The sequence below is a fragment of the Calcarisporiella thermophila genome (genome assembly GCF_041956535.1).
Source record: "Calcarisporiella thermophila strain CBS 279.70 unplaced genomic scaffold VTP21scaffold_29, whole genome shotgun sequence".
Lineage (NCBI taxonomy): Eukaryota > Fungi > Calcarisporiellomycota > Calcarisporiellomycetes > Calcarisporiellales > Calcarisporiellaceae > Calcarisporiella > Calcarisporiella thermophila.
The window spans coordinates 62,099-89,428 of NW_027192219.1; the positions used below are offsets into that span (position 1 = coordinate 62,099).

Consider the following 27,330-nt stretch of genomic DNA (forward strand, 5'->3'; position numbering starts at 1 on the left):
TTCACGTCGGAAAGGGTAGTGTCGGAAAGGGTAGTGTCGGAATGTGTAGATAGTATGGCAGAATGGTATGACCATATAGCTGGTCGGCCCCATTCTCGACCTACAACCCCAAAGGGAAATTTTTTGGTAGCATGTCTAATTGATATCGGATAAAATGAAAAAATTTTCAACAAGCCCGGCTAGCTCAATCGGTAGAGCGTGAGACTCTTAATCTCAAGGTTGTGGGTTCGACCCCCACGTTGGGCGCTTTTTTATATTTCTCTAGACATTCAAAGATCTTAGTCTTACATCTAGTTTTGACTGTTCATACACAGCTTGAGAATGATGGCAATTTTGAGATGTAATTTTGAATTGTCTAGGATTACGTATATCATTTATCTACATACAAATCCAAATCCCCCGCACCCAGTTTTCTGTGCAATTTTATTATACATGTTTATGGAGATGCTGTCGGTTGTAAAAATGATGTATTGACTGCTTTTGTAGATAATAGCGCTTTAGTCTTATATCAACTGGGGAATTCTTGCCTTCTAATTTTCTTGTAATTATGGGAGCTACATTAATGTCCTTTTTTTTAAGGCGTGAAGTTATCACGGTGGAGGTGGAATAGATTGGTGAAGTTCTTCTTTTTCATATCAGGTGGAGTTACCCATGATAATTATTTGTTATTTATCCTTCCATTCTGTGTATTTCTCGAACTGAAGTTTTTGTGCAACCGTGAAAATCTAGCAGCTATAGGGAAAACAAATCCTTACTTTGACTCTCTCCATTCCATCTCTCGCTGAATTTCTTCCTTAGCTAGCCCCATTCTTTCGCTTAGTTCTCCCAGCTGCATCATCAACTTAATCCCCTTGTCTTGTTCTCAAGATCTTTCGGTTTAATGCGCTCCTCACCCTCGAACCCAAGGCGCCCTCCCCTTAAAGCTCCACCCTCCCTACAAATCCCCTCACAGCGTCACCTTGTACCACCCTCGCCAGTAGCTCCAGTGGCTGCATCGCGAGTACGCACCCTTTCATTTAACTCACATTCACATACGAAAGATGATCGTTCGGACTCCGATTTAGAGAGTACAAATGGGAGTGTATTGAGCAATTCTTTTGGAAGCGATTGGAGTCTATCGAGAGGCGAACGATTAGGAGGCAGCGGGGATGTAGAGATTAATGCTGGTGCAAATGGTACAGGGAGAATTCGTGTGAAAGCCTCCAATATTCTCAATGGCAAAATAAGAGATACTCCTGGGAACGGTAAATCCAGTGGGAGAGGTACTGAAGAAGCAAGAAACAATCGAAAAGTAAGATGCAGCGGTCTTGGATTGAACTGGAAATAACCAATTACTGACCATTTTGCACATTGTTTTGATAATATGTTAGATGCTGGATCTCGAAATTTCAAATAAATCGCTAATGGCTATCAACGAGAACCTGGAGGCACTGGTTAGGAAACAAGCTAACGAAATCTCCAGACTAAAAAAACGAATCGCTCGGTAATTTAGGATTTCCTAGCTGTTTCCACTTCTTGCCTACCTCATCGCTTTCTCATTTCCTTTTGTAGTGGGGATTCATATAACAGTTTAGATACTCCTTTAAGTGAAGATACCGAATTCGATTTCGACCTCACAGAAGATGAGCAAGACGAAGATTTCCGTTTCAAGCGCTTATGTATAACAATAGACACACTTATTAAGGAATGCAAGAGTGCGCTTGCACTAGAGAGAAAGGCGGGAGGCGGAAAAGTCTTATCACCCTTCGATACATGTATTTATTCACCTTATTTTCTTCTTAACCGCCCTTCGTACTAACCCTTATCTTCGGTCACTTTAGTGGATAAAGACCCGCTCGACGAAGCAGTATCAATAGAGTCTACTTTCCAACCCATCACATAGGAATTCCCTTCCCCTCTCTTCTCTAGCTAGCTTCGTTTACCCCTTTAATTTCCATCCAATTGCTTTTATCTATATATATATAATTCATCGTTGTGATTGCTATTTATTCCCGCTTCCTTCCCCTTTTCCCTCCCCTCCTTCCCTCTTTTCCTCTCCTAAACCTTGCACCAGAATGTTTTTTCCTTTTCTCTCATTTTATAGGATATTTCCCAACTTATTCTCAAAGATATACTCCTTGTTTATAGTTTTACAAAAGAAATCACCATACCCTTCGCCTTAATCTAATAAATATAGCACTTAAATTCAAGCTCGAAGGAAAAAAATTAAGCTCGGGCAAGGCGGCGTGCAAATTCGATCAGAGACCGAGTTGGACGTCCGGACATGCCCTTCACATGGTATCCAGAATCGGAGGTAGTATCCATCACACCAGCAATATCTGTTTAGGAGTTCATGGTCGAAAGGGGAGAAAGTGAGTCGGGTGTAAATAAGAATAGTTCAAAGAAGAGAGAAAACATAGGTGAAATGATACTTACCGATATGCGCGTAACGGATCTTGTCCTCGAAGCCAACCTCGCCCTCTTCAACAGCGCCCTCTACCCCCTCGTCTTCGGGATTGAGTCCGTGTACGAATTCTTTCAAGAAGATCGCCGCGGTGCACGAGCCACCGGCACGGCCAGCAGAGTTGATCAAGTCGGCAGTCGTGGACTTGGTGATGAGCTTCTTGTACTCGACATTAAGAGGCATACGCCAGAATGGATCGGCCTCAGCCTCTCCCGCAGATTCAAGCTCCTTATATAGCGAGGTCGAGTTGGTGAACACACCAGAATAAACACCGCCGAGGGCAACCGCCATGGCGCCGGTGAGGGTAGCGACGTCGATCAGAGTGCGGGGTTTGAATGTGGAGGATGCGTAGTAGAGGGCATCTGCAAGGATGAGGCGGCCCTCAGCATCCGTATTGTCGATTTCAATGGTCTTGCCGTTCGAGGCGCGGACAACATCTCCGGGTTTGTTGGCGGTGCCGGACGGAAGATTCTCGCACAATGGAATAAAGGCTTTGACATTGAGAGGAATTCCCACATGGGCAATGCCGTACATCGTACCAAGTACGGTGGCAGCGCCTCCCATATCGCCCTTCATGGCAGACATACCAGCAGCAGGCTTAAGCGAAATACCTCCGGCATCAAAGGTGATACCTTTGCCCACCAGCGCCAACGCAGTCTCATCAGACTTGGCGGCATCGCCGGTATAGTGAATCTCAACGAACCGAAGAGGCTCTGCCGATCCCTTTGCAACTGAGAGGAATGAGCCCATATTATGGCTCTCAGCCCACTCTTTGTCGTGGATGAATACCTCCACACCTTTTACACCCTCAAAGCATTCCTTTGCGCGCTCGGCAAAAATAGTAGGCGTCATCAAGTTGGCAGGGGTCTCCATCAGGCGGCGGGCCAAGTTTTGGGATTTGGCGTAGATAACACCGGTGTTCCAGTTGAGCTCGCCCTCTGAAGATGGGTTGAGCGGCTGCAGCTCCACGGCGGCCTTTTGTGACTTGGTGGCTTTGAGCTCATCAAATCGGTAGAGCGCGAGATGAGCACCCTCTGCGGCAGCGTGAGCACTCTCCATATTGTCGATCTGGATAGTGGTAGCTCCCTGCTCGCGCAGAGACTTGGCTCCAATTGCGGCCTAAATTAGAGAGAGTTAGTCCCACGGCCAGCTCGCCCTAGATGGGCACAGAATTATCTACTTACAGCAAGCCTCGTGCTCTCAGCGTCGCCCTCCTTTACCCCCATCACGGCAACACGTGACCATTGCTCTGAAGGATATACGATGCGGCATTCCCCAGGCTTGCCCTGGGCACCAGAGGATTTCCACTGGTTGAAAACTTGCGGGTGGAGCTCTGAGCCTGCCGCGCGCAGAGAAGTAGCATTGGGCTTAATGCTAGTAATGAGCGAGGGGAGCTGTGGAGTAGTAGCTTCGGAGTGCATGTTAGTTCTCAAAACCGATGATGCAGCGGAATGGGATGAGGATAAGGTTATGCGACGAGAGAGTTGTGCAGTGATGCGGTGCATAGCCTAGCTAAGGTTTCTAAGCTGGTTAAACAGGTCGCAGTTAAATTTATTTATTTATATATTGCTTGGGCCAATAATGAAATATATTCTAGTTTAGCGTGTGAAAATCTAGTGCAAAAGATTATGATTGATCCAAGAACCAATGTTTGGGCTCCTCATCCTTATTAATGAGCCGAGAAATATAAAAAAAGGAAAAAAGTTTCGAAGGGGGATACGAGAACGTAGAGGAAAAATTGGTGATGTCACACACAAAAGGTAGGGAGGGAAGCCTAATAAACATCTCGCAAAAAATATAATATATATAGCCAGCATTTTACCGTTTATGTTTATATATCAAGAGTAAAGATATATATGTTTCAAGAAATTGGAAAAAAAGTTCACTCTTAAATTTCGATGTTATTCTCCTGGCAGTGCGCACGAACGCTTTCAAATACCTTGAGCATCTTTCTTCGGGCACCTAAGGCCGCCACTCCTTTAGCCTCTAACTCCTCGTCGCTCATTTTAACCATTTCACGCCAATTCACCCCTTCAAAATTGGGAGTGTACTTATGCAACCGCAGACTCCTTAACCAGGCAGGAATATCTAAGCAGAGAAATATACAAAAAATGGGGAGGAGGGGGATTAGGCGTATTGTTTCTAATTATTTCATACGGCAATAGGGAAATACCATTCATCAGATTTAGATCTATGGATTCGGGCTTCTTTTCTTTGGATTGAGAAACGGGGCTCGCCGACCTCTGTCGAGATCGATCGTTGTGGTCACTCAAATATGCTTCGTGATCATCACCGGCAGACAAGAAATTTTTCCCACCCACCGCACTACCTCCACCACTATTATTCTGGTTAACTCGTTTTCCAGGCAACCGCATTTGACCAGATCCAGGCTGCTGGCGATAGGGTGATGGCGATCGTGAGTGATGCGGACTTGCAGACGGAGGATAGCGTGGCGACGTAGGCGTAGGTGATCTACGGACTGGATGCTGCACCCTATCTAACACAGTAGGCTCATCACCTTCATAAGTGGAAAGGACAATATTGGTAGTCGTGCTAGACGCGGCGGCATCGTCAGCTTGAGGTTTACGTCGCCGCCAGTTGCGAGGATCGCGGTCCAATAATACCCCGCTCCCGCTTGCACCCATGATCCCTGAACGAACACTTGCACTGTTTGACCATGGCTGGAGCTTGCTGGGTTGATCACCGCCCGCCCATTCGCCAGCAGCCATTCTCTCTCCGAAAGAAGCAAGACTTGTTGGCGAGAGGACACCCCAGGTTGCCAAAGATTTCATTGAGTCGCTCTCTACATACGAGCGCGGGCGATCCTGGTTATTTGAATTTCCGTTATTATTATTACCGACTTCGCCACCTCCCGCAAGCAACGTTGGGGGCACAAGGGAGGTTACATCTGCAGATTTCGGTCGCTCTTCCAGATCTCCGGATGCACCAGATGGATATCGCGGTGAAGTTTCTGTCACTGTCGTGAGAGTTCGTGGGAACCACTTCGTTGCAAAAAGGGATTCACCCTCTGCAGCAGACTTGGGCCTTCCCATCATGAACGTCGGATCGCTAGCACGTGCGTTCTTGAGGTTCTGCTCCTCAAGCAAGTTATTGTGACCAACACTAGCGGGACGAGCATGCGCAGAGAGAAACTCTTGCTTGCTAAATCTATTGGCAGAGGAAATTGAGGGGTCTTCGTCCTCTCCACGCTCACTCAGCGCCATTGAATTGCGGCCGTAGATTCTACGTCCACTTCCTATGCCTCCTTGTTGTGGTTGCAGAGACTGCCGTTGCTGGAACGATCGATTATCGGCCTTTGACAAAGCAATATTTAGCTGAGCCTGCATCGACTCGCGTTCTGGATTTGCGGGCGACATCAAAGAGCCCATGTCACGCCGATCCATCTGCTGCAGAACCGCAATAAAAAAGCGCACCTGCACAGCATTACAATATTGAAGCAGACTATAGAGAGCGGCAGTCCGCTCAGCATCTGAAAGTGCACCGAACCACTGGTCGATTGCGCTGAGTTCCTCTTTAAAGGTTTGGTCTAGACTAGCCTGTGCCATCTCCTCAATAGTTTGCTCATATTGCTGCAATTCTTTGAGCCATGACTCGAGAGCTTGTGCTAAAGGCCGAGATTGTAGTGTAAGGTTAATTTCATCTAGGAGAAAGTGCAAAGTATACTCTATTCACCTTCAGGAGAATTGAAAGCGCCCTTGCTCTGCCGTTGTAGCACTTCTGAGTTTGGACGACGTACGGAGCTTGGGGGAGCAAGCCCAATCATATCGGACATGTGCCTCATCCCCACTCCACTCCCAACACTCCCCTTATTACCAGGGACACCAGAGCTATTAAGCCCAAATCCTTGCGATTTTTGGGGGGTAGCTTTCCCAGTCGATGAATTAACACCATTCCGTTCTTGCCCAGAAGGATTAATAAGTGAATAAGCAGTTTCGGAGGCGGCTCGATGAACTGACATTATATTATTGCGGCTGAAGAGATCAAATTAGTAAATCCAAACGTTATCAGAGATCAAATCTTGAACTGAAAGAAGAGAAGAGTAAAATATTCACACCTTTACAGATAAAAAAAATTGATTCACGAGAATAAGAATTCAACGGTCCAGCCGCAAATAATTGGCGGATCTACCAGTATAAAATGCTTTAAGATGATATGTTATCTCTTCAAGAGATGTCTGGATGGAAAAGGAAGAGGAAACAAAAATAAGAAATTAAACGATCGCTGATCGTAATTTGTTTATTTACTCCCAATTTCCGGAATGTATCTGAGAAATGGAAAAAAAAGGGAGAGAAAGAAGGGTGAGAATGAGGAAATAGGAGAACAAACAATGAATCTCCACAAGGTGTTACAAGGTAACTCGTGAATTGCATCAAGAAAATTCCTCGATAAAATAACCCAAGAAGAGGCAATTGGTTGAATAAAGTACAATACCCAAGTGATGCCCTTGATCCTAATAGTTAACCCAACACTGTGCAAGGCAATCATCACAAGCTATTTAAAACTCCTCATACCTACATATTTCCTTATCTTTGTTGTATCTCACAGGGGTGGAACCCAGGATTCTTCTAACTGCTTTCTATGCGGTAAAATGCTTGAAGCATATTTGCCACGATTTCTATGATGAGCGGTCAGACAATATGATCAGTCGATTAACGTGACTCTAAACTCCTATTCTTGTGGCCATCTTTCTGGTGGTTTTCAACAAATCCAGGATCGATATTGCATTATTACATCCATGTTTTATTTGCAATTAGTTTCAGATATACGGGACAAAAAAATTTTCGACTTGAATCACACCGTCAAGGACAGCTGCCATAACCTCGGTCCTTTCTTCAATAAATAATTCTGCTGGTTGAGCGCATCGATAAAGTCGTTGAAGTTGTCGCAACGTAGTCTCATATTTTGAGCAAGTGTGTACAACTCTTGGTAGGTGAATTTATCGTTATGGTTGCTTTCGGAAATGCGGTAGAGCTCGGCTATGAAACGCTTTGCCTCCTTCTTCCTACTCATTCCAGTTCCTAAACAGACAAGATATTAACTAAGCTTGTTGATGGATAATAAAAGAAACCAAGGAATTAAAAGTGAAGAAAAATACGTACCCATTTGTGATCTAGTAAAGTCCATATTACCTTGTGCATCCGCATAGGTTTCATAGAGACTGTATTTCCTGTGATTGACATCTCAAAATAAATAATGCAAGCAAACGTATCAGTCAATCAAAACAAGGCTTACATGATATCCACAATATCCTCCGCATCCTCCTTCGTGACCTCTTCGCGTAATTCGAGCCGAGCCCGTGCTTCAGAAAGTCGAATCATCGATTCGAGCTGACGAGTGGTTATTGGAGTAGAATCTGGAGAGCGATGTTTAGAGCGCAATGTGAGATAAAAATCTTGAAGAACTTTGGCTGCATCTTTCGATAAACTAGTGAAAACATAAAATGTTCGAGTATATTGTAGTGGATAAAGAGAGCAGCTCTATATACCGTGGATGGACATATTTTCGCGCATATGCTATATACTTTCTCAATAGTGCTGGAGGAATGGGGAACATTTTTTCGCCTTCACGATACTTTAATCGTTCATCTAAAGAAAGCTTCTCTTGCCCATCAAATGCTGGGGTACCAAGTAGACGACGAGCTAGTAATAAAGCAATAAGTCAGAAATATTTCCGAATCGCAGTTAAAAGCAGTAGCACCTCTTCCAACAGCCTGAATATCGCCTTTCTTCCCGCTATGTAACTAAGGTAGCAGCATATTCAATAAGTGTGCTTCTAGTTAGCCGAAATATAATAAATTACAGCGATAACATGTTCCGAAAGATAGAGATCCATCTCCTCATCCGGCTTATCAAGTAGAATGAAAATCAAGTCAAAGCGTGAAAGTAACGCAGTGCTCATTTTCAGGTTTTCAGCAACGGATTTTGCTTTACTATTTAATATTAAAAATGTAAGAGCGACTAAATAAATACGTGAATCCTGCTTAATTTTACTTATAATGTCCTCCGACTGGGTTTGCAGCAGCTCTATTGATACATCCAATTAGTTTCTTGATGTCATTCAAGCCTTTGATCACCGCAAGTTATGCTTACATTACACTTGTACGAGCAGGCAAGCTACACACAATTCCCGCTTTTGCAATACTATATTGTAGGATAGAACACTGTGGAATATAGTCAAATGAGCTTCATCTTGAGTAAATGATTACCTTATAGACTGTTGTTCCATTGCTTCAAGAAGAGCATTGTGGTTTGACGTCATCTTGTCAAACTCATCAATACAGCATATCCCTTGGTCACTCAATACAAGAGCACCTGATTAATGTACGAAGTGAATAGGCTGTATACTCATTTAAAAATTCTAGAGCATCCGCTTACCGGCTTCCAAAGCAAAATCGCCCGTTCCACTTTCTTTACATAAAGTTACTGTAAGACCACTTGTAGAAATCCCACTGCTTCCGCAAACGTAAACTCCTCGTGGTGCGACAGAAACAGTTGCAGATAGCATTTGGGATTTGCCCAAACCAGGATCACCTAGCATACACAACAGATGAAGAAAAGCACACATAAATTCTAGTGCATTAGTGAGCTCTAGAACCATATTTACCAACTACCAAAACATGGGGGTCGCCTCGAATCGCCACACGATTTTTATCACCTTCATATTGTCTCCTTCCTCCAAATAATGCCAATAAAATACCAGCTATAAAAGCACTCTTAAGATGAGCCAATTGCTACTTTCCCAAAGCTTGTATCAATACGTACCCTTGACTAACTCATGTCCAAAGATGGATGGGCAAAGTGAATTAACGATCAGCTAAACAAGTTATAATGACATTTATACCGGCACCTTAGTAATCAGCAGCATATACTGGAAATAGGTTACCTTGAACTTTTCTTCTTCTTGAAATATTTCTTGAATAGCGTAAAGGTCCTTTCGTGAAAAATGTATATTGTCTTTGCTGTCCACGTCTTGCATATTATCTTCCTTTTCATCCGGAGCTTTGTTACCATCCGTTGTGCCAGAAGTTGCCTTGAAAATCGAATTAGCCTCGATATATAAGATGTACATAGTATTTTGTTTTTTGTTTTTTACTGTATAAAAAAGGATAAGTGTCGGCAAGGGTGTAGAACAAAATAGGTATGCTACCGTCTTCTGGAGGCATTAATCTCACAATCCCAGTCACCTCGACAACATCCCCTGGGAGAACAACATCTACCAGTTCTTCCGTCACCTCGCATTCTACCGTTCTTGGAACTCTCCCCGAATCCCCGCCACCGCGCTCATCTGCAAGTTTTTCCTGTAGTCTGATCCGTTGGCCATCTATCAACCGTGTGTCTCCGCGCACATCGCGACCTGGCAAGAAAGTTTTACTTCGACACGCAGAGTTTATACATTTTGTTTGAGGAACAAACTTTCCATCAGGAAAGACGGCAGACCAGGTGGAGTCACACTTTGCACAACGAAAACACATTTGTGTGCATATTGGCTTTACTGATGAAGTGCGGACTACAGTACCACGCACTGTAATCAACTTCCCTATGTTAAAAAAATTATTTCCTGGCCAAAGCAGGGTCTATAATGCTTATTGCGGTATACCTATTAGATTTGCCTTCAAATCTTTAAGATGGGTAAAGCGGTCGTATTGTGCAAGTCGAACATTCACTTTTGTCGGTTGTCCCATATGAGAGTTCTTTTTGTAGATGGAAACAAGCTAAAATATTATGGAATGAAAACTATAATCAGTAAATTCAAGTCTAAAAAATCAAAAAGAAAAAAATGCCACCAAGAATACCTGTGAAAATGCTATGCCCATACACCCTATTATTATATCGGGCTCATCACGAAAGCGGTTTGACAAGGCTTCTATATGACAACTTCCAATTATATCCGAATAACTAACAGTAACTGAAGATTCTAATTCCTATTTGGAAAAACGAAGCATTAAACCGTAAGGAATTCAAATAGAGCATAATATAAAAGAATAACAACTTTGTAATCAAATTCGGTCGTATTCTTGAAATAATCTTCAAATGCTTTGATGATAGGAATATATTCGTGGTCTTCGTGATAATCTAAAGCGCATATAAGGTGTTAGATTCAACCAGTAATCTTTTGGATCTCAATTAAGAAACTGTTCAAACCTTGCTTAGGAAAATAAAGTCTCCATGCCACATACGGGCAGTCGTCTTCTTCTTTTGATATAGCTGAGAAAACACGCATATTCTTTGGTTGAGAATCGTTTGAATCAGATGCATTAGTGGGCGACGGAGTAATGAGCTTAAGACCAAGGTGATCACTCAGCTGCCGCGTTGTACTGGATAGAGATGGATATCCCGCAGTAAAGCGTTTTCGTTTTACACCTGTTTGATTTGGGGGATTCCGTAATGAATTCTCTTCACAAGAAGCGTCTTTATTGTAAATATTTTGGCGTATATTGGTTGGATGATTTGTAAAGGCCATCGGTTGAGCTATAGCATCACCATCAGAGGGCTGTGTTGGTAGAGGTAGAGGAACAGAAGGAGAGATCTCGAAAGGGTCAATATTTGGTATATGTTGGGTAGGAATGTCTGCTGCCATTTCGCGATTATCATAGAGTACGTAAAAAAAAAAAAGGAGAGCAGATGCAAATTGGACTGCTCTTTGCCACTCGTTCTCGAAACATATAAAATTTTCTGACCAAAGAAAACGTTTGGAAAGCAAATAACTAACAAGGCTTTGGACAAAATGGCAATACTCTCGTTTATTATTGGATATAAAAATTATTAAAGTCGCCCAACGTGGGGGTCGAACCCACAGCCTTGAGATTAAGAGTCTCACGCTCTACCGATTGAGCTAGCCGGGCTTATCAAAACTGTTGCGTCGAATAATAGACTAATAAGGTCTATCCTGACAATCCTCTAGCTATCCAAGCCTCCTTTCCTCCGGGGGAGGGTTAGTGTAGTGGACTATCCCTGGGATGCCGATGAGAACGGCGTGGGTTCGAATCCCACTTCCCCCACCAGCACTTACTCTTAGTTTGTGACTGCTATCCACTTGATCAGAAGTTGAGTCTTGATTATTGAAAAGACCGCCCTTACGATAAGTACAAAAGATTACATCGGTTTCACGTACATGCTATACACGACAACTGCGATACACGCATATCGATTGAAAGTCTATCGATCAAGGACCTATATCTCGTCATGTTAAGTCCATTGACATTAACTTCATGTAATATATGGAAATTAAATAAAAGTTTCCATTGATTGATCAAAAAAAAAAAGCCTCCTTTCCTCCTACTGCGCCATAATTCCATATTGTGCCAATTCTCCTCACAACAAAACTACCATTGAAAAAGAATTACTTTAATGCATCATTTCTGAATTTGAGCCAATTTTTTTTTGGTCCAAAAAAGCGTAACAAGGGCAGGCCATCATATTCTACTTTCCTCTCTTCTCAAAAAAATAGGAAAGGTAAGCACACTCTCTGTACACTCCCCAAATTTTGCATGGATTTCTTGTTTCTGAGGACTATAAAGTCACTTAAGAACGAAAAAATATACTTTTTAATAAAGATCCTCCTCCTAACAAAAAAAAATAACAGGGGTAGACCATGTGTAAAACCTGAGCGATTTTGTTGTAGTAGTCTCTCCACATCTATTAACTACATATTGTTTTCAATAAAGTGTTCATATTCGAAAAAAACATCATCCTTGTGTTTTTTCTTTCTTCAAGGTAAACCATTACCTTTTTTTATGGGCAATTCTTGATAATAGACACCATTTTTTAACAAGATGGAATGCTTTATATTTTTCAAGCATCATTTACCCTATTTTTTTAGTCTAACCAATATTTAGTACACCAGTATTAATATAAAGTATTCCTTAATCCAGATTAACCTAATGGTCCATTCCGTATCATATCAAAAATAACTTGCTTTAATCAATCCTCTTTTTTTACTCCTCTTTTTTATTACATCTATCCTCGATCCAGCGCTTCTGGTAATGGCCACGATTTAGATCAGTAAATTTGTTTAACCTCAATTCCACCTTTTCCCTAGAATAGCTTGAATTAAATAGGAGATCTTCCGGGGATATTATAGCTGGGTCTGGATCCATTCCTTTCCATGGCATCATTTCTCGTATCGACCTTTCCTGGTTTTACTTTATTCCAATGTTGCTACATATATATTAATCCGATACTGTGCAATCTTGCCCTATTCAGGATAGACTAGGTGCACCATCAGCAAGATATGCGAGTAGTATTTTCCCTCTTCTGTTACTCATGGTTGACGTGAAAATAATGGGAACAAGAGCAATGGTCAAGGAATGGCCCAGGATCACACATAGATGCAACACCCATATTGGTTAATAGCAAAATAGCGTAATCTCAAAAGGCAAAATCAGTATTTCGGATTTCTAAAAGAGCGACCCGAGTTAAACAGGACCGTCAACATCGCAACCTCATTACGTAGAGTGCGGAAGAGCGTACTAATGGGTTCTGACAATGCGTAATATCCCAACCGGATATGAAATGTCAACCTCAGTTCTATTATGCTCAAATCAAATTGAAATTGGAGCAATTAAACCCCTTAGGGTATGGGCGAGCGAGCGTGCGAGCGCTTGTTCATAGCGGCTTTATCGAGCTATCGGTCCCCAAGCCCATGCCTCTCCATTAGACAGAGATAGCGAGATATGAGGGAGGGCTCGTTCGCCAGGAGCAATTTCTCCTGCATCCCTGCCAGCAGCGAGGCCAGGGCGGCCTGGGATTGGTTCAGGGCGTATAGCGGAGAAGACGGGCTGTGATAGGTTCGTGGCGATTTTTAATTCATAGAGTTAAAGCATTATTAATGTTTCAGATAAAGGCGGCCCCGCTCCTATCTCAGCAGGGAAGAAATAGGAGGCGCGATTGGGAAGAGGGGCTATCATCACTTGACGATAAAAGATCGTGACGCTCCGTCGGAATTCAGACTCAACCGTTGGTTATGTCTCGATTCTCTATTATTCATGGAAGCCCCGTGACATGGTCTGAGCACGGCAGAGGGTCACAGAATAATTGCATTAGAGGAATCAAGCTCTATTTACAGTTTACTCTTCTTCAGCTTTTGAACTTGTTCTCTCTCTCCATCTGCGAATTGCAAATAAGGCCAGTCGGTATCCCCATCTCTTCTCTATAAATATTTTTCATCCTCCCATTTGCATTCTCAGATTTATACTCCCTAATATCTCTGCATCTTATTTATTTCTTATATAATCCTTTCTATATACCTGAAATATACTACCATCTTACATCAATAGAATGGCCGCTACCGCTACTCAGTCGCAACCCACTAATGATGCTGTCCAAGATCATCTTTTCTTTGCTAATCTCAATCCTGTTCCCTCCTCCGCTCCTTTCGACCAGCCCGCACAGCCAACTCGCACCTCCAGGAACCGCTCTAAATCAATATCGCATACACTTGCTTTTGGCAATCCAAGGTGGAATTTTCTGATGAGCGCCCCTTTGTCTGTCCAGCCTTCCGCTTCTACAAAGATTTCGTCGTGGGAGCCCACCCTCGAGCGCGCCATCAAATCTATTGTGTCGATCAAAGCAAATCATGTTCGCAGCTTTGATACCGAAGTTTCTGGTATGTTCCTTAATTCTACTTATTTGGTGAAATACACTTCACTAATATCGTTCCATCTCCAGGTGCTTATACGGCCACCGGATTTATCGTTGACGCTAAGCGTGGTATCATTCTTACCAACCGTCACGTCGTCTCTCCTGCTCCTATCGTCGCTCAAGGCATCCTAACCAATTACGAGGAGGTTGAGCTCAAGCCTATCTATCGTGATCCAGTGCACGATTTTGGATTTATGCAGTTTGATCCCACTAAAATCAAGTTCATGGAGTTGATCGAAATCCCTCTCTCCCCTGAGCGTGCCAAAGTTGGACTCGACATCCGTGTCGTCGGAAACGATGCCGGAGAGAAACTGAGCATCTTGGCTGGAACCTTGGCTCGATTGGATAGACCGGCTCCCGACTATGGTGTTGGTGAATACAACGATTTTAACACCTTTTATCTACAAGCTGCATCGAGCACTAGTGGAGGTTCCTCAGGAAGCCCTGTTCTCGACATTGATGGCCATGCAGTTGCGCTCAATGCTGGTGGAGCGAGCAAGGCTGCCTCAAGCTATTACTTGCCATTGGACCGGGTTAAGCGCGCTTTGCGCTTCATTCAACAGGGCCAAAGTGTTCCCCGTGGCACCCTTCAGACCGAATTTGAATACATGCCCTACGATGAGGTCCGCCGCCTTGGTCTCAGAGTTGGAATTGAGGAGGAGGTGCGTCGAAAGTTCCCAAATGAAAACGGTATGCTGGTTGTGCGTATGGCATTGCCGAAAGGTCCCGCTGATGGGCTTTTGATTCCTGGTGATATCGTGATTGCACTCAATGGAAACATGATTACCAATTTCAATCATCTGTTCTCTGTGATCGATGACTCTGTCGGCTCGGACATAACACTGCGGGTGTGCCGTGGTCGCTCGATTGAGGAGGTTGTAGTTCGCGTGCAAGATCTTCACTCAATTACGCCAAGCAGGTTTGTTGAGGTGGGAGGAGGAATTCTCAACGAACTCTCATATCAACTTGCGCGCTCATATCAAATCCCCGTTGGAGGAGTCTATGTTGCTACGAGTGGTCATATGCTCGCGAGTGCATCCGCATGGCGCAAGTCGATTGTAGTGAGCGTCAACAATATCCAGACCCCCAACCTTGATGCGTTCATTGAGGCAATGAAGACCCTTCCCGACGGAGCTCGCGTCCCTATCCGCTTTTATTCTCTGACGAAACTTTATAAGGAGAAAGTGATGATCATGCATGTTGACCGACACTGGCATCGATTCAGGATTGCGGAGCGTAACGGTAAATAGAATTAGGTGTAAACGCAATTGTATGAAGGAGAGGCTCTAACGCTGCTTTTATGCCACCATTTTAGACACGACCGGCGTATGGGATTTCGTTGAAATGCCGCCACCTCCCAATACTCACTTCTATACTCCTTCGACGGCTTCTTTCCCTGATTTGGATCAGTCTCTGCATCCTGCAAATCTACTCATGCCCTCCTTCGTTGCAGTGGATTTCCACCTGCCCTACTTGGTTGATGGCATGAAAAACATGCAATTCTACGGGTTCGGTGTGATAGTCTCGACCAACCCTCCGCTTATCGTGTGCGATCGCGACACTGTTACCATCACTATTGGAGACATCTTTATCACTTTTGCAAACAGCATTATCATCCCTGGAAAGTTGCTCTATCTACACCCCGTGCATAATTTCGCCGTCCTCACTTATGACGCATCGCTCCTGGGAAACACTCCTGTGCGAGCGTTGGAGTTCTCGGACAAGATGCTCTCGCAAGGCGATGAAACCATTCTGGTTGGAACCGGAAGCGATTACACCCCGGTGGTGAAGCGTACGGTTGTATCAAGCGTGAGCAATATTGGGACCCGGGAATGTTCCCCACCGCGCTGGCGAGCTATGAATGTCGAAGGCATTAAGCTGGATGATCCTGGGAGCACCCAGGGAGGTGTTCTCTGCGACAAGGATGGAAAGGTTCAAGCACTGTGGCTTAATTTTTCAAGCCAGAACGAGAAAGGGAAGGATGTATCCTTCATGGCCGGACTGCCAGTGTCACTGCTCTGTTCAACCTTGGAGCCTCTCTGCCAAGGCTTGCAGCCAAATTTGCGAGGCTTGGACATTGAGCTCTGGACCATGCGCATTGCAGCCGCTCGAACTCTGGGGTTAACGGACGAGTGGGTGCGGAAAATTGAAGCCAGCCAACGAGGAAGGCATTCGCTTCTGTATGTGCTCAGTATACTTGATCCTACGTCTCCGTGTGCGCAGGTCCTGAATGTGGGCGACATCATCCTGGAAATAAATGGGCAGATAGTGGGACGGATGTCGGATCTTGCACTTGTTGAGCACGTGGAGGAAGTGGACATGGTCATTCTTCGTGACGGAAAAGAATTACGTGTCAAGGTGCCTACTGTGCCGCTTAATGGCTATGAAACAAAGCGTATCATCGGGTGGCAAGGAGCCCTTTTGCAAATGCCATACAAGGCAGTATTGGAAAATATACGCGAAGCTCCAAAGGGGGTGTATGTGTCATGTACCCTTTACGGATCACCAGCAAGTGTGGCTCTGCGCCCTGGAGTATGGATTACGGAAATTGGTGGCAGGAAAGTGGAGGACCTGGATTCCTTTTTGGAAGCGGTTGGCGAGCGACCCTCGCGTCCTCGGTTGGAGGAGGATGGCGCCAAGGCTAGCCATGATGGAGAGGTGGAAGGCGATGGAGTGGAAGACGGCTATATCCGAATCAAGACCATTGCACGCAACGAAACCGTTAAGGTGATTGCGATGAAACTCGATGATAAAGGATATTGGGACGCGTGGCAGCTGGTTGTGGACGACGCTGCTGTGAGCGGGTGGAAGTGTATCTCGGCCAAATTGTGATATGCCTTTCATGTATTTTATTCGAAGTGTATTTTCCCTCCTTAACAGCACTTTCATAGAAACTTTATCCCTCATTTCGTTTTATGTAATTTCGTAGATTTTTATCCTTTTATTTCAATATCATAGTAAATAGATATTTTATTTTCATATTTGTTTCATCTTGGTTTTTTTTTTTCATTGCGAACGAATACAATCAAACCCTTTTTTATTTTATTGTTTTTCCCGATGGGCTTCATCTTCTATTTTGGTATATATTTTTCATTTTCACCTCTATATAAGATGTATTTCCTTATTTCCTTATTTTATTTTTGAATGAGCAAATAAAGTACGTAGATATACACAATTATGTCTCCTCCACAGCCCCGCTCTCTTTAGACGCTAGATCAAATCGTTCTGTTATGTAGCGTTCTAATGGTATGCGGACGCGTAGTTCCTTCTCCAGCATCAGGTGGTATATTTCCTCCAGTATTTCACGCGAGAACCACCTCGCGTTCTTCAGTGGGAACATGTACAGCTTCTTGCTCCACGGGCATTCCCTAACGGCCCGATAGAACACACCAGGCAGCCGGTCATAATGTCCACATCTTGCTTCGAAATGCAGGTAAAGGAGCCAGAGTCCGACGGAATGGCGCGCTCGAGGGTCGTCTGTAGCACGATCGAAAAGGCTGCGCAACGCATCCTGGTTCAGATGCAATGCATGGTGTGCCTCGGCGTAGATGGCAAAAAGCCATCCCACGAAAGAAGACGAGTTTTTCTTCAAAAGGTGCTGGTCAATCAACCTGCGCACCCGGTTCTCTATCCGGGTTCGAACTTCGTTCGACAGGTAGAGTCCCCAAAACACGGTATTTCGCGGAAACTTTTCTAACGAGCGCTCTAATACAGAGCGCATAGTGCGTGGCTGGAAAGCTTGCCCCGATATAGAATGGCGATGGATGAGGTGCGCGCGGGCCATTAGGAGTTGCTCTGCTTCGACACTCTGAGGGTAATCCGATAAAAATTCCAGTGCCTTGTCATAAACAGCAAGAGAGGCATCAAGCTCCTGCCGCCCAGAGGCAAGGTATTCAAAGAGCGCATGGGAAATGGCATAGTGCAGGGCATTACGCTTTAGTTTGAGTTCTTGCTGCTCTGGAGCGAAGGCCGAGGCAACCAGTTGGGTAAAAGTCTAGACAGTGCCAGAAGATTAGTGCAAAGGAGTGAAAACTTGGCACATTATTCCTACCTTTCTTGTCTTAAGGACCGTGGAGGTTAACGGAGCTACTACATCCGCTTGTGTCATCAATTCTCCCACCTGGCTACTTTCTTCCGTCAGCATTGTTAGGATACGGAGCGCAGCATTTGGCCGGCCTTGCTCAAACTCAAGCTCGGCAAACATGCGATAGAGTAGGGGCGCGTCGAGCTGATGCTCTGTTGGAAAAGATCGATGCATTGATATCGCGGTGGCGTAAACTTTCCGTGCCTATGATAAAAAGTGGGGGGTAATGAGCAAAAATCAAGGGGGAGCTAAATTTAAACGTACCTCGTCAATATTTCCTTTAAGTTTTTCTGATTGAGCATAGCCGTTCCAGAGCATGAGATTCATACGATCAATTTTGAGCAAGCTCTTTGCAAGTTTCGTTGATCTGTTGAAGAAATATGAAAGGAGTAAGTAAAATATAAATTGGATATTACAAATCACAGTCTAACCCCTTAGGAGATACAAGCGTTTCTAGCACCAAATGTTGTAATGCTAAATCGTTGTCTTTAATGACCTCTCGAAGTTGGGTCAAAGCGTTCCTACCGGAAGCATAATTGTCCAAAAGTTTACCAGTGATTATCGAAAATAAATTGTGCTTACCTCGCAAACCCCACATTAACTTCCTTTAGATCAGTTTCATCAATAACCCTGAACCAGTGCCCTCGTCTCGCAAACATAGTCTCCATTGTAGCGGGAAATGCTCGCACCGGGAATCCAAAAGGATCCTTCAAACCTGCCTCTCGTCGAGGTTCCATCGCAATTCCGTGTACGTACTCTATATTCTTCTCCCCTTCACCATTAAATGCTGGCCAAAAACTATTTGCATACACATGTTCGTTTGACATTTCATGGTGAACAAATGGATCAACTGTAAACTGGGTTGTAGTGGGAATATTAGGCGGCATGAATGGGAGTGCAAGAAATGTCAATAGCATATATATAAGATGTTGTCGGGGTTCTGGGAGCCAAACTTCAAAAAGTAAGCTGCGGATATCATCAAAGAGGATAATACGATATGGATCGTCCTCCTCGGTAGAATCTTCGTTGACGCGCCCTGGGAGAAGATACGAGGTTTCAAGAGATGATTCCGCGTCAGCCCAAGTCTGAAAGCCACTTGTTACTTCATTAGCATCCTCAGATAGGGGGTCTACATGTAACTTGTTTGCTATTGCTGCTATTGTCGCTGTTGTAGTTGCGATCGATGCGTCACCTTCTGTAAAATTTCTCCAGCCTTTCGCATTCTTTTTAAATACCGGATAAACACGCATAAATATACGTGGCAAGCAATTGTTAGATCAATATGCGTTATCAAAAAAAAACTGATATATAAATATACCTTTTCTCCGAAATGTGCAACGTCCGATTCCCAAAATATTTCAAATTCCTGCAGTCTTACATCCAGCTCTGCCTGCTCTTTCGCAGGCGTCTGTGAATATTTAGTTGATCGAAAAAAATTCATCTCTATCAGTGCTTGGAAGGCGGCATACGCTCTTTCAGTATATCCAGCCTGCTTCAAGAGCAAGCACGCTCGTAGGAAGACGTAGAGAAGATTATGCTCAATTCCCTCCAATTCCTCCATTTGATTTTCCCTATGAGCTCTGAAAGCTGCTTCCCGCAAAACCTCTAACCCTTGCTCAAAGCACTCCAGACATGTCTGCACTCCAAAAGACGCAAAGCTCGTTTGCCGAAAATTCAGATATTCCATCCATAATATGAAACGATGGGGCCACGCGCGAAGCGTCTCAATCCACTTGTCCAAAAGAGAGTTGGTATCCAGTACTTCAGTGCATTCCCGGAGATATGCTACAAGGAGTTGATCGTTCCCTGGGTTTAGAGTGAGGGCACGTTCAAACATTGCGATTTTTATCTCACTCAGCGCAAGTCTACCAGAGCGGGATGCGTTTTTGCCAGACGAGCGCCATCCACCTTGAAGATCGGCGGCTTCCTCTTGAAAAGCAACGAATTCTAACCAGAGATTGATATCTTCGGGGTGCTATAGAGTATCAAGTGCAGGTATATTAGGTGAATTGTTCAGATAGGTTGAATTTTATATATTTTAAATCACCTCTTTCAAACGTATATCATAATCACGTGTACGCTTTTTAACATATTCATCTAGCGATTCTTCATTTTCGAGATTTGGACTCTCAGCTTCTTGCCCCGGAATTTCTATATCGACTAATCGGTACTCTTCAGCAGGTATAATTTCCTTTCTTTTGGATTGCTCTTTCTCCGTAGTACCCTTCGCATCCCCAAGAGGAATGAAGTTTTCTCGAAATGCAGAGGATTTTTCTATTATTGAATGTGGATTGACTATCATTCTGTTCAAATCTGAAGAAATTAAAATTAAGCCATCTAATAAATTGAGAAGAGTACAATTTTACCTCTTTACGGATTTATCATCGGCTTGGTACTTCACGTCCAAATACCGCACATGCTATATAAAAGCGAAATCGTAGATTACGGTGTAAAGTGGAAGAAAGTATAGAACTTACTTGTCGGTGAAATATAGGAACCACTTCGAGACCTTTTCCCGTCTTACTACTTGCAATTGTGATTCTCCAGCTAGAGGGTAAGCCTAATACACTGCCTCCTATTGTGAAGAGCAATAGATATTTAATAAAGACAACCAGTTAGAGTATCCTAAGCATAAATTATATATTTACTCCCTGCCCGATAGTATCTTGGTATATCATATTTGTTTAACCCCTCATAAACGATATTATTGTAATCGCCTCTGGAATCGAAAAAATAATTATTGCGCTGTGTTGAAGGTGGATTGTATTCTACAAGTTCGTGCTAATAAAAAGAAATACTATGTTAGCCCTAAAACAAATTAAATGAAAATATAGATTATCAACTACCTTTGCTTTTCTCCCATCTCTTGAACGCGACCGAGATCGTTTTCGCTTCCTTTTTTCTGGTGATCTCGATCTCCGGTTATGGCGGTGATGACGAGACTGTCGACTCTTTGACTCAGATCCTCGAGAATAAGATTCTTTACCGCTAATAGGGCTTGAGCTTTCTTCTTCAGATAACGAGCTATAGTAAGTAGCACTATCCCTATGTCTTTTCGATTTCTCTTTTCTTCTCGAAATTTTGTGCCGTTCTGTTCCGGTAAATTAAGTTAATAATAGTAGTCGTTTTAATGAATATCCAATTAAATTGATTTTTATAGCCGTAGAAATACCTGCTGGTGAGGCGGATCTTCTTGTCCTGGAACTATCCTCAATCAACAGCGGCTCTTTGTGTTTTTCGATGTCAGGGAAAGAAGAAAATTGAGGTGTCTTCTCTACTCGTGTGAGAGGTCCGGCCAGATCCTCGGGGAAAGAAGAGAAACTGGGTGCATGTGATGGGAATGAAATCGTAGATGCCTCTTTCTCACGCGTCGAAATCTTCGTGCTTTTCGAAATCTCTTGTGTCATTATAAAGTTGAATCACGGAAGAACTAAAAATGTTCATGTAGAGCTGGAGTAGGCTAAATTTTCAACTGCTGTTTCCAGCTAGATACATAACCATAGTCATAAGAGAAGGTGTGACTTTTTTCACTTAAAATGGTGTGACTAGCTTTTTGATAAGAGAATCAACTATCATATGTCAAAAGCTTCCCCGCAACCAACATTCATTACTCTCAATATTTTATATCATTTATCACTCCTAACCTTAGGAAGTAATCATAATCATGGAGTTTATGAGCAATTTAGGCTCGGCGTCAACCGATGTTTATCGCCCCTCTCTTTTTGAATTAATCGCGCAGGATAAAATGTGCGAGTTGTTACAGATGGCTGTTCGTTACGGGATATCGGTGAAGAGTCTTAATTATTACTATTGAATACGGCCTTAATCTCATAGAATTTGCACGCTTTAGATTTATGCTCAGAGGTACCCTAGGTTACTATTGCCTCTTGTGAACCGTCATGATGAGTTTTACGCGATTTTGAGATTGATTATTGAATGGCACTACTTAAATGATTGGGGTAAATTCACCATTTCTAAATACCGGCAAGCTATTTTCTAAGCATTTCATGTGTAGGTGCTTCATTTGCGGAAAATTTCTATGGATTGAAACGTGTACGGAGCAAAGCGGTCAAACAAATGAGCGAAATTGTCTCGCAACATCGTACACTTCTTTCCTCCTCAGCCACTATCGCTGACCAACAAAAAAAGCAAAGACGCGAAGAAAAATTGAGGCCACGCGACATCCGATGGTCACTTGTCTTTTTGGTACTTTGTCCCCTTAATGTTTGTTCTAGTAAAAGGTTATTAACAGCAAAATAAAATTTTCAAAGGTCGGACTTCCTTACACAAAGTCAAAGCTCGACGAACTTTACGAGCGTATTAGTGGTGGGGCGGGTGCTAGGCTTTTTGGAGAGACATTTTCACCAGATGAGCAGGAGGAAGAAGAACTCCTAGATCCTCAGACCACAGCTCGAAGACGTCTGTTGATTCAGTTGAAGCGTGTGTTCCGGCTCGTCTACCCCCTAATTAACGCCGCTTATAACGGGTTGATACTGATCCATTATATTGGCTACCTTTTCAACAAGACGGATTACTATCAACCGTGGTTAAAATGGATTGGAATAGAGATAAAGCGAATGAGTTTTGCTGACTATGTAAGACGAGCACGATAGATGTTTGATTTGCTTAAGTAGCTGATATTGACTGCTCTTCCATTTTAGCTTGACCGTATGATGCAAAAAGCTCAAACCGCAATATCCATCACTAATCCTGCTGCAAGTCCTTCTCTTATCCGCTGGGCATTTCGAGGGACAATGTGGACACTCTCACAGACTTTAGATTTACTGAAAGTTGTTTTGCCGATGTCAATATTCTTCTTTAAATTTTTAGAATGGTGGTACGGCAGCGAATTTGCACGCACTGGTCTGCGTGGAATGGGTGCAAATGGCTCTGCGACTATCCCGCCACCAGAACCGATTAAAGTATATCGCTTCCTTCCCTAGTATTCATTGCCTATTAATCTCATTCTCTTAATAGCCTGACCCAGAGGGAACCTCCCTTCCCTCTACACCAAATACCTGCCCTCTTTGTCTTAAGCGGCCTATAGTGAACCCAACGGCACTACCTTCTGGCTACGTGTTCTGCTTTAATTGTGCGTTCAGGCATGTAGAAAAGCATTTCACGTGCCCTGTTACATTGATGCGGATTGATGGAGTTGATCAGCTGCGCAAAGTTATGTAGCTTGAATAGATCTTTGTTATTTCTCGATCGATTTTTCTCATAATTTATAAATTATTAGTTAATTTTTCTTGACCGTTTTTTTTCGTGTTTAAAAAAAATATATATGAATTTCTATTTCGATTAGGGTGACTATTAACGCCACCTGTCGAATAATTGATTTATTTTCGGAGACTTTTCTTTTAATATTCGAAAGTGCACTGAGTCCCTTTTTCTTCCTTTCCTCATCTGGTGCTATTCTTCGTCATCATCCGCGTATATGTATAGAAGTTTACAACATAAATAATGAGTGCGCCAGTGTTGCCGCCAAAGTCGGCCCTCCGGGCATCGTTTTACGTGATTCCTGCCTCAAGCGACACTTCCTCCTCGCCCCCTGATTCTACCCCACGGACACCTAATATGTTTCCCTCACCCACTTCGCCCAATCATTCCCCCCAAAAATCTCAGCTCGCTCTTCCTAAGTCTGACCCATTTAGTTCTCTTGCCAATAATCCACCACTTCATCCTGACCATCGCCCCGCTTTTGAGGCGCCGACTCACTCGAAGGAACCGCAACCGCAAGAAAATGGACCACAAGTCCAGGCAAACGAGCCCCCGCCGGTTAGACCTCAGAGGTCCAGCATGCGCCCCCAGCAGCCTCGCACGATTTCTCAACAACTTCCCAAGGCATCCTCTGTGGGCACCATGCGGTCATCCAATACTAACTCGATGCCTCCTACGAAAACCGGTAATTTGCGAAGCGTGAAGTCTTTGCTACTTCCTTCAGGCAAAACTTCGTTGACTCAGACGTTTATATCCTGGGCTACTTCACCAACAAAAACCGAGGGTCGACCCAGTGAGGAAATGGCTACGAAATCAAGGTCCTCTCCTACTGTTGATTTAGGAGGAAACACGACTGAAGAACCACGCTCGAGGCGAACGTTAAAGAAAGTTCTCTCTACATTTGTCGGAAATTTCGCTGGTAATACCTTTATTTATTATCTTTCATCAATCCATTCTCTAAACAATGATGTATTGATTCCTATTAACAGATATGCTTACGCTTGATAAGAAAACTATACCTTCAGTTGAAATCTCTTCGCCCTTTAATGCCGTGCATAATGTTCACGTCGGATTCGACAATAACACCGGAGAATTCACTGTACGTTTCTGACTATTTTCAAAATGGACTTTTGTGCGTATTCTTTACAGATCATGATATTTTTAGGGCCTTCCCAAAGAATGGCAGATACTTCTCCAAGCTTCGGGCATTTCTAAACAAGATCAACGCGCCCACCCACAGGTTAGGAAATCAATTACCTGTTGATATTGATGCATTTCTTATATTTCTCCTTCCAGACTGTACTTGATATCATTAACTTCTATACGGAATCTCAACAAGAGAAAGATGAGTCAATTTGGCACAAGTTTACACACATGCAAAATAAACTACCTGAGTCCCATCCGCCCTCACATAGCGAGAAGGTAAAGCCTATAGCTATAAGATTGAAAATATTTCTCTCTGATGATACGAATTAATTTAATAGAAGCCCGCACCAAAATCTCCCCCAGTGCCTGCAAGGCTGCCACCAGGCCCGGTAAATATTCGCTAATGAATTATTATTTTTGCTCCGACTCATATCAATAATATTACAGTTGCCCTCACGGTTGCCTCCCAAACCAAAGCCCGCTGTGCCCAAGCGTATGGATCCATCCTCTAAAGCTAGCACTCCACACAAAACTTCTACGACTAAACATGCGCATCGTATTGAACATGGCCAACAAGGCAAAGGGCCTACACCCCGCCGTCGAGAGTCCCGTAAGCACGATGAAAAGAAGGAGCAGGAATTGCTCGAGAAGCTACGCACGATTTGTTCCGATGCCGACCCATCGAAATTGTACCGTAACCTGACGAAAATTGGACAAGGCGCCTCCGGTGGTGTCTTTACTGCATATCAAGTTGGCACAAATATTTCAGTGGCGATCAAGCAGATGAAACTAGAGCAACAACCAAAGAAAGACCTGATAATCAACGAAATCTTAGTGATGCGTGAGGCGAAACATCCGAATATTGTGAATTTCATTGATTCATTTCTTGTTAGGGGGGAGCTATGGGTTGTAATGGAATACATGGAAGGTGGGAGTTTAACTGACGTCGTAACATATAATTTAATGAGCGAAGGGCAAATCGCCTGTGTTTGTCGGGAAACATTGAAGGGGTTAAGCCATTTGCACTCTAAAGGTGTTATTCACCGAGACATCAAGAGTGACAACGTGCTACTCTCCTTGAATGGAGAAATCAAGCTGAGTCCGTTCTCTTCGTCCGCGCATTTTATACCGTTATTAACTCTCTAACTAATAGCCGATTTTGGATTTTGCGCACAACTTAACGAAAATCAAGCAAAACGGACCACTATGGTCGGAACTCCTTATTGGAGTAAGCCACAGTCTTTTTTCTTTGACCACATTATCATATTGAAATCTCTCTTTTTCATCTTCTTGGTAGTGGCTCCAGAGGTGGTGACTCGCAAGGAATATGGCCCAAAGGTGGATGTTTGGTCATTAGGAATTATGATGATAGAAATGGTTGACGGAGAGCCGCCATATCTCCAAGAAATTCCTTTAAGAGTAACTGTAATCATATTCTATCCTCACCTCTCCTGCTAACAAAGTTGTCTCCCAGGCCCTCTATTTAATTGCGACTAATGGAACTCCCAAACTGCAAAACCCTGGTGCACTCTCAGCCACCTTCAACGATTTCTTCCACCGCTGCCTGGAAGTCGAGGTCGACCGACGTCCGACTGCAGATGAGCTCTTAAAACATCCATTTTTGCGGCGGGCAGATCCGGCAACCTCACTGGCACCTTTGATTAAAATGGCGAGAGAGCAAGCAAAGAAGCGAAGTGCTTACGAATAATTAGAGTTTTGTATGCCCTAGGAGATCTTTATCGAATTATTTAGTTTTAGTTAGTTTTTCACATACCATTATAATTCATTACACCTTTTTTGCCCCGATTTTATTTTAATTTCATTTCCCTACTACTCACGTATATGCTCCGCGATTCAATGGTCTACAAGTATATTTCACACTTTCGCCACACTTCATATTTTCATCTTCATGCTTATTATTCGCCCGCATTTTTAAATTTCTACATTTTTAATATTCGATACGTTTGAAACAGAGTACCAGAGTTTATTCTATTTTAAAAGAAAAAGGTTTTTTTTGTATTTACTTCCTTCCCTCGATAACTAATATAATGCTCTACTCAAACTATAAATATACCAATTCAATAGTGATACAACTTATAATCTAGTTGTTCAGAATATTACCCTCACTGGCCCAAGAACCATATCAGAATCAAATTCTCAGGCATGTACGGACAATAAAAACAAAAATAGAAGAGCTAACTTGTTACAGCTAGTATGGCCATATTTTTTACTTATTTTCTGATACCGTTGTGTTTGCACCGGTGCATATTATCAGTCTAAATTGACAACAGTACAGAAGAATGATATCAAAACACAACACTGGCAAGCGTTATCACATTGCAGATCATTTCCTTAGATGGCCTTATCGTGCTGCAGCTCTTATTGCACTTCTCATTTATAGTTAGTATAGTAAAGTAGTACTTATCAGCCATAAAATTGTAAGCTAATTTGATTGTTATTCACTCAAAATAGTCAATATACAAGTCAAAAAATAATATTAACTAACATATATATATTGCTTTATTATATAAACAGCTTATAAATTATCAACTGTCTAATCATATTATCTAGTTCCTATACTTTTGTCTTTTCACATTAAACTTTCCTAAGATAGCTCATATATTAATAGCATATCTTAAGGAATTTCTTATGCCCATTTGATAAGTCAGAAGGACATGCCCTGTAAGAAGCCACCGTAAGGAAATTATGCGGAAACCTTTTGGGGGCTTTTTTGTGGAAATGCCACGATTACCATTGGTTCACGTGGATTTTTAGCG

The 27,330-nt window shown here is 43.1% G+C and overlaps 9 protein-coding genes and 3 non-coding genes across 12 annotated transcripts; 6 read left to right on the plus strand and 6 right to left on the minus strand.

Moving 5' to 3' along the window:
• Nucleotides 1–173: 173 nt before the first annotated feature.
• Nucleotides 174–246, plus strand: VTP21DRAFT_t305. Its single transcript has one exon. It is a non-coding gene; the product is annotated as a tRNA-Lys (tRNA).
• A 634-nt stretch (nt 247–880) lies between these two features.
• Nucleotides 881–1,882, plus strand: VTP21DRAFT_6762 (uncharacterized protein; the record flags this gene model as incomplete). The annotated part of the gene is made up of 4 exons (XM_069397428.1): nt 881–1,291; nt 1,371–1,483; nt 1,552–1,754; nt 1,821–1,882. 4 exons carry the CDS (start codon nt 881–883, stop codon nt 1,880–1,882), a joined length of 789 nt encoding a protein of 262 aa, XP_069246578.1.
• A 323-nt stretch (nt 1,883–2,205) lies between these two features.
• On the minus strand, nt 2,206–3,948 carry VTP21DRAFT_6763 (uncharacterized protein; the record flags this gene model as incomplete). Its single annotated transcript, XM_069397429.1, has 3 exons — nt 2,206–2,318; nt 2,416–3,562; nt 3,628–3,948. 3 exons carry the CDS (start codon nt 3,946–3,948, stop codon nt 2,206–2,208), a joined length of 1,581 nt encoding a protein of 526 aa, XP_069246579.1.
• Nucleotides 3,949–4,056: 108 nt separating this feature from the next.
• On the minus strand, nt 4,057–4,260 carry VTP21DRAFT_6764 (uncharacterized protein; the record flags this gene model as incomplete). The annotated part of the gene is made up of 1 exon (XM_069397430.1): nt 4,057–4,260. The coding sequence occupies one exon, from the start codon at nt 4,258–4,260 to the stop codon at nt 4,057–4,059; it is 204 nt and encodes a 67-aa protein (XP_069246580.1).
• A 71-nt stretch (nt 4,261–4,331) lies between these two features.
• Nucleotides 4,332–6,422, minus strand: VTP21DRAFT_6765 (uncharacterized protein; the record flags this gene model as incomplete). The annotated part of the gene is made up of 3 exons (XM_069397431.1): nt 4,332–4,531; nt 4,617–6,068; nt 6,137–6,422. The coding sequence occupies 3 exons, from the start codon at nt 6,420–6,422 to the stop codon at nt 4,332–4,334; spliced, it is 1,938 nt and encodes a 645-aa protein (XP_069246581.1).
• Nucleotides 6,423–7,255: 833 nt separating this feature from the next.
• Nucleotides 7,256–11,041, minus strand: VTP21DRAFT_6766 (uncharacterized protein; the record flags this gene model as incomplete). Its single annotated transcript, XM_069397432.1, has 18 exons — nt 7,256–7,482; nt 7,564–7,631; nt 7,697–7,888; nt 7,950–8,103; nt 8,162–8,204; nt 8,264–8,393; nt 8,455–8,487; nt 8,554–8,604; nt 8,670–8,775; nt 8,839–8,994; nt 9,068–9,163; nt 9,226–9,277; nt 9,347–9,555; nt 9,611–10,000; nt 10,061–10,175; nt 10,257–10,385; nt 10,454–10,536; nt 10,606–11,041. 18 exons carry the CDS (start codon nt 11,039–11,041, stop codon nt 7,256–7,258), a joined length of 2,670 nt encoding a protein of 889 aa, XP_069246582.1.
• Nucleotides 11,042–11,233: 192 nt separating this feature from the next.
• Nucleotides 11,234–11,306, minus strand: VTP21DRAFT_t313. Its single transcript has one exon. It is a non-coding gene; the product is annotated as a tRNA-Lys (tRNA).
• Nucleotides 11,307–11,389: 83 nt separating this feature from the next.
• VTP21DRAFT_t306 lies at nt 11,390–11,462 on the plus strand. Its single transcript has one exon. It is a non-coding gene; the product is annotated as a tRNA-Ser (tRNA).
• A 2,278-nt stretch (nt 11,463–13,740) lies between these two features.
• On the plus strand, nt 13,741–16,935 carry VTP21DRAFT_6767 (uncharacterized protein; the record flags this gene model as incomplete). Its single annotated transcript, XM_069397433.1, has 3 exons — nt 13,741–14,068; nt 14,131–15,345; nt 15,419–16,935. The coding sequence occupies 3 exons, from the start codon at nt 13,741–13,743 to the stop codon at nt 16,933–16,935; spliced, it is 3,060 nt and encodes a 1,019-aa protein (XP_069246583.1).
• A 343-nt stretch (nt 16,936–17,278) lies between these two features.
• On the minus strand, nt 17,279–21,594 carry VTP21DRAFT_6768 (uncharacterized protein; the record flags this gene model as incomplete). The annotated part of the gene is made up of 12 exons (XM_069397434.1): nt 17,279–18,097; nt 18,155–18,391; nt 18,452–18,554; nt 18,619–18,708; nt 18,770–19,410; nt 19,506–20,162; nt 20,235–20,490; nt 20,554–20,606; nt 20,665–20,762; nt 20,836–20,968; nt 21,034–21,278; nt 21,360–21,594. The coding sequence occupies 12 exons, from the start codon at nt 21,592–21,594 to the stop codon at nt 17,279–17,281; spliced, it is 3,567 nt and encodes a 1,188-aa protein (XP_069246584.1).
• Nucleotides 21,595–21,851: 257 nt separating this feature from the next.
• On the plus strand, nt 21,852–23,368 carry VTP21DRAFT_6769 (uncharacterized protein; the record flags this gene model as incomplete). The annotated part of the gene is made up of 6 exons (XM_069397435.1): nt 21,852–21,974; nt 22,038–22,146; nt 22,203–22,393; nt 22,459–22,782; nt 22,849–23,109; nt 23,165–23,368. 6 exons carry the CDS (start codon nt 21,852–21,854, stop codon nt 23,366–23,368), a joined length of 1,212 nt encoding a protein of 403 aa, XP_069246585.1.
• Nucleotides 23,369–23,650: 282 nt separating this feature from the next.
• Nucleotides 23,651–26,261, plus strand: VTP21DRAFT_6770 (uncharacterized protein; the record flags this gene model as incomplete). Its single annotated transcript, XM_069397437.1, has 9 exons — nt 23,651–24,326; nt 24,397–24,506; nt 24,573–24,647; nt 24,704–24,829; nt 24,892–24,942; nt 25,001–25,652; nt 25,707–25,781; nt 25,851–25,972; nt 26,028–26,261. The coding sequence occupies 9 exons, from the start codon at nt 23,651–23,653 to the stop codon at nt 26,259–26,261; spliced, it is 2,121 nt and encodes a 706-aa protein (XP_069246586.1).
• Between the last annotated feature and the right edge of the window lie 1,069 nt (nt 26,262–27,330).